This window comes from Limulus polyphemus, unplaced genomic scaffold (genome assembly GCF_000517525.1).
Source record: "Limulus polyphemus unplaced genomic scaffold, Limulus_polyphemus-2.1.2 Scaffold1599, whole genome shotgun sequence".
NCBI classification, from domain to species: Eukaryota; Metazoa; Arthropoda; class Merostomata; order Xiphosura; family Limulidae; genus Limulus; species Limulus polyphemus.
This window is the reverse complement of record NW_013667209.1, coordinates 146,666-152,047: the sequence shown is the minus strand read 5'-3', so window position 1 is coordinate 152,047 and position 5,382 is coordinate 146,666. Positions and strand designations below refer to the sequence as shown.

Here is a 5,382-nt window from a genome sequence, read left to right as displayed (position 1 = left end):
AAAAAAAAAAAAAAAAAAAAAAATGCCCAAGTTAGGGTTAATTTGTCTCTTTTTTGAAAATAGCCTGTACTTAAAAAAGGCTTAACTAAAGTTAGGACTAAGACTAGTGGACTTCGAGATTTCGGTGTCTGCGATTATAGTTATTTTGTATTCTTCTAGAAATCCTGTATTTAAAGAAGTGCTGCTGTAATAAAGATTAAATAAGTACTTAATAAAGGCTTAACTAATGTTAGGCCTAAGACAAGTGGACTTCTAGATTTCGGGTGTCTGCGATTATAATTATTTTGTATTCTTCTAGAAATCCTGTATTTAAAGAAGTGCTGCTGTAATAAAGATTAAATAAGTACTTAATAAAGGCTTAACTAATGTTAGGCCTAAGACAAGTGGCCTCAGATTTTGGTGTCTGCGATTAGAGTTCTTTTATATTATTCTAGAAATCCTGTATTTAAAGAAGTACTGTTGCAATAACGATACTAAACTGATTGCAAATATTTTGAGAGTCTCTGCTAGTTAATAAAAAATGTAGCATATTGTTCTCCAAGATAGATTTTAAAAGTGAATTAATTAATCAGCACTTTATTTCTCCCTTGCTTTACGTATGTCGATACATCATATATTTTTTTCAATAAATTTTTATCTCTTTCAGACAGAAATAACGATTTATTCTCAAGAGTTGTCATACTAACCAGCGCACCCATCTGACACCAGAGTACTGGGAATAATGGCGTCAGCAATAGGATCCACAGTTTCCCCGTTCAGATCCAAGGAAGCCAAGCATCCCTCGAATCCATGTTTCGACTGTACCAACTTGGGAAGGCTGTTGTACATGTTTCTTCTTACTCCACCAAGGTACAGAAGTCCATGTAAATCCAGATGAACATTGGACCCCGTACTGGTCACTGTGGAGATCATGTCATCGACCATTAAGGTATGTTGACGTAAAGACTGGCGACCAATGGTTACCGCATGCCACCTATTGTCGTTCAATGTGCGCCTTGTGTTTGACCTCACTTTTCTGGGGCCATCTCCTAAGTTAAAGATGTAGTCAAGATGTCCGTCTACTAGCTCTATAGCAATAAAGTCTTGCTCTTTACCATTGTTGTAAATAATCAGACCGTTTGGTTCTAGTGTCTTAAACTGGAAATATAAGTTCATGGTAGAATAAGCCTTCAACTGAGAAATTCCTAAAAATGTATACTTAGATTTAAATGTGACGGGATGATGAACAATCTGTTCTTTCTTTCCAAACTTAGCTGTCACCTGTAATATTGACAAAATATTATATTATTTTAATTTTTATCTAAAATATCCTGACAATTTCAAAGTCAAAAGACAGTACAAGACAATGACAAACATCAACTCTATGTAATTCTTCGTATTGTTGTAACGGTTCCTATTGTTGGGCGGTATGTTTTGAATTACATGTATTGGGTAAAAAAGAATAACTTAAAGTTTATACCACTTTAATGATAACAAAAGTGTCATATTGCTTTTCGACTACAAGTTCTGACGTTCACAATTTCTCCGGTTTTACGTAGCGAATAAAAATCCTAACTTCATAAATAAATAAATATTCACACAGGAAGACTTTGCTACTAGTACTATCAATTTTTGAAACACATTTTTCTAAACTATTTATGCACCAAATTTCTTATTAGCGCATGACTTTGTTGGTTACAGAATCCTTATGAGTCTAGAAAAGAAATGTAAAGAAAAATATCATCAGTATTGGAAATAATCCCGCTAATTAATACTTGGATCACCTATACAGTACTTTATATTAAAAATAATCCCACTAATTACTACTGGGATCGCCTATACGGTATTTTATATTGAAAATAATCCCACTAATTAATACTTGGATCGCCTATACGGTATTTTATATTAAAAATAGTTCCACTAATTACTATTTAGATCGCCTATATGGCACTTTATATTAAAAATAATCCCACTAATTACTACTGGGATCGCCTATACGGTATTTTATATTGAAAATAATCCCACTAATTAATACTTGGATCGCCTATACGGTATTTTATATTAAAAATAGTTCCACTAATTACTATTTAGATCGCCTATATGGCACTTTATATTAAAAACAATCCCACTAATTACAACTGGGATCACTTATACGGTATTTTATATTTAAAATAGTCCCACTAATTACTACTGGGATCGTCTATCCGGTATTTTAAATTTAAAATAATCCCACTACTTAATACTTGGTTCGCCTATACGGTATTTTATATTAAAAATAATCGAACTAATTACTACTGGGATCGTCTATATGGCACTTTATATTAAAAATAATCCCACTAATTACTACTGGGATCGCCTATAAGGTATTTTATATTGAAAATAATCCCACTAATTACTACTTGGCTCGCCTATACGGTATTTTATATTAAAAATAATTCCACTAATTACTATTAGGATCGCCTATACGGGACATTATATTAAAAATAATCCAAGTAGTTACTACTGAGATCGCCTATACGGTATTTTATATTGAAAATAATCTTACTAATTACTATTGAGATCGCCTATACGGTATTTTATATTGAAAATAATCTTACTAATTACTATTGAGATCGCCGATACGGTATCTTACATTAAAAATAATACCACTAATTACTACTGGGATCGCCTATACAGTACTTTATATAAAACATAATCCTACCAATTACTGCTGGGATCGCCTATACGGTATTATATGTTGAAAATGAGAGGTTTTACTCAATTTCTTTGGTCATTTTTAAACAATGTGTTGTAATTAGTAAAAGTATAAAATTATTTAAAATAATACAATATGTGGCCCTCATCGGTAGTGAACGATATAAAAATAAGTCGGTAATTTGTCACTTTAGTGTCAAAGTGTTTTATTAATTAATGATTATTTTCGTCAAAATAAAACTAAACGTGCTACAACCAATACGTTCCAAACTTCAGATATTTAGACTATCTACTGTATAAGGATTCCAAGTTTTCAAACCTGAAAATTAATAAGCTGTCCAGTTCTAGCCATCTCAAAATACTGATCTCCGTTGAATACCAACTGTTGCATATGGCCAACAAAGTTAGGAACATCTCTAGCCTGGCTCTGTGGAGAATAAACAGGTATACCAGAAGGAGTATAGGCACCAATGTGAAGATCCTGGAATTCTAGTGTCATCTGGTGGCCAACTAGTTCTGTAAAACAGAAAAGTTCCTTCTTAGTAGTTCCTAGTTCTGTATGTCAGAGTCGTTTGCTATTTAAACGCAGTAGACAACTACAGATTTGTGCATGTTAACAGAAACTTTTCATATAATAAATAACACAAGCGAGTTTTAACCATTTTATTATATTTCTGACCAGGATAACGGTACTGCACCGCCAACAATGACTTAAAATCTCAGTCGACTTTTACTATTCTATCGCTCCATCGGTACGTAAGTACTGTATTTTTGACTAGAATAAAAAAAACTCCGCCATCAACGCTAATTTAAAATCTCAGTCGACTCCTATTACCTTATTATTGAACCCTAACTATCACTGGTGTAAGAAGTATCATAATTAAAGAACTAAACGCTGAAAGAAACACTTAATATATTGTATTCCTTACGAGAATATAACCCTAAGGCTTTTAATGCAAATAAAACAGTTATGTTATAATTAAAAATACACCAAGTCCTGGTATGTTTTGTCTTGCTAAGGGAACCAAAATCCATGGTACTTCATATCTATTTCTGTTTGTTAATATTAGTTATGAGCAAAGGCGTTGCTAAGCTCTGCAACGGCACACGGGGCCCTGCCTCGATTTTATTTGACAGTGCTCCGAATCCCCAGTTGGTATTTTGAAAAATCAGAAGAGAAAATCATGATCGATATCATACTGAAACGCTGAAAATTCCCGCGCCTATTGGCCCGAACCACGAATCTTTTAAACACCTAGTGACGCTCCTGGTTATGGGCCATGAAGGGTATGAGTGATAATAGTTTATGAACCACGTCTTAACGATACAGATTAAACACTAGTTCTGAATTCAAGATCACAAAATGTTGAGTGCGGTATTACAAGTAACCTGTCAATGAGTTATACCTAACAAATGAGTTTACACATCTATTAAGTAACTGAAAACAATATTTTTTTTTCAATTAAAATATCAATGTAGAACTTGTAAAAATCAAAAGGCATTTTCCCTCAGATTTCAAGAATAAGAAACAGATCAGATGTTAAATTAATCTCTTTTTGTTGCTGAAAGGAAGGGGCAGGTCTTGGTATAACAACAGAAATCTCCAATCTCAGGTGTGTAGGGTTTGGCATGGCCAGGTGGTTAAGGCGCTCGACTCGCAATCTGTGGGTCGCGGGTTCAAATCCCCGTTCCACCAAACATGCTCGCCCTTTCAGCCGTGGAGGTATTATAATGTGACAGTAAAAGAATCGCCCAAATGTTGGCGGTGGGTGGTGATGACTAGACTAGAGCTGACTTCCCTGTAGTCTTTCATTGCTAAATTAGGGACGGCTAACGCAGATAGCCCTCGTGTAGTATTGCGCGAACTTCAAACTAAACTCAGATATAGATGTAAGAAATCGTTCAGCTTTGAAAAAAAAGTATTTACTAAGGAAAACATATCAGAAAGTAACAATTCTCAGCTTTTACACGGAGATACACAATTAGCAAACATGTCAGAAAAAAATTTCTCAGTTTTGGAACAAAGTAACAAATTTATCATACTTATCAGAAAAAAGTAATCCTCAACTTTGGAAAAGACGACAACTCTATGACACCTGTCAGAAAATATTAATCCTGCTTGAATAGAAGAATCTTCTCTGGACTTGTGATTATGGTAATTTAATATCAGAAAAACAACGATTTTATTTTTTAAATCAATAAAACTTTACTTAAAGATTAAAAACTTGATTAAAACAACACTACATGTTACAAAGTCGAAAATCTAATAGATGACAACACTAAATATTACAAGGTTGAAAACTTTGTTTAAAACAACATTTCATATTAAAAGGTCGAGACACGTAGTGCTGTTTTTAATGAAGTTTTCGAGCCTTTAAATAAAGTTTTATTTTGATTTTTAGTCGCCATTTCTTTGATTTAAAGTCACTAATACTATTCTGTTCACGTTAAGCAGTCTTGGTTTTATTTCTAAACGTATTTATGTGTCCATTCGTTATTTGTTAGCCCTGATGACGAATCCCGAAAATGGGATGTAAGTGTGATATATTTTCATAGTTATTTTGGTTACAGATAAAGTGCATAAAGGTATTGTAAGTGTGATATATTTTCATAGTTATTTTGGTTACAGATAAAGTGCATAAAGGTAATGTAAGTGTGATATATTTTCATAGTTATTTTGGTTACAGATAAAGTGCATAAAGGTAATGT

The 5,382-nt window shown here is 33.1% G+C and overlaps 1 protein-coding gene across 2 annotated transcripts in view; it reads right to left on the bottom strand.

The window, feature by feature from the left end:
* Window positions 1–5,382, bottom strand: part of LOC106464253 (neurexin-1-like) — a 178,019-nt gene that overhangs the window by 28,760 nt on the left and 143,877 nt on the right. For both annotated transcript variants that reach the window (XM_022391965.1, XM_022391966.1), the window contains exons 11-12: window positions 2,993–3,189; window positions 687–1,260 (exon numbers count right to left, since the gene is read on the bottom strand). In XM_022391965.1, the coding sequence (XP_022247673.1) occupies window positions 687–1,260; window positions 2,993–3,189 (771 nt within the window). The remainder of the gene's footprint in view (window positions 1–686; window positions 1,261–2,992; window positions 3,190–5,382) is intronic.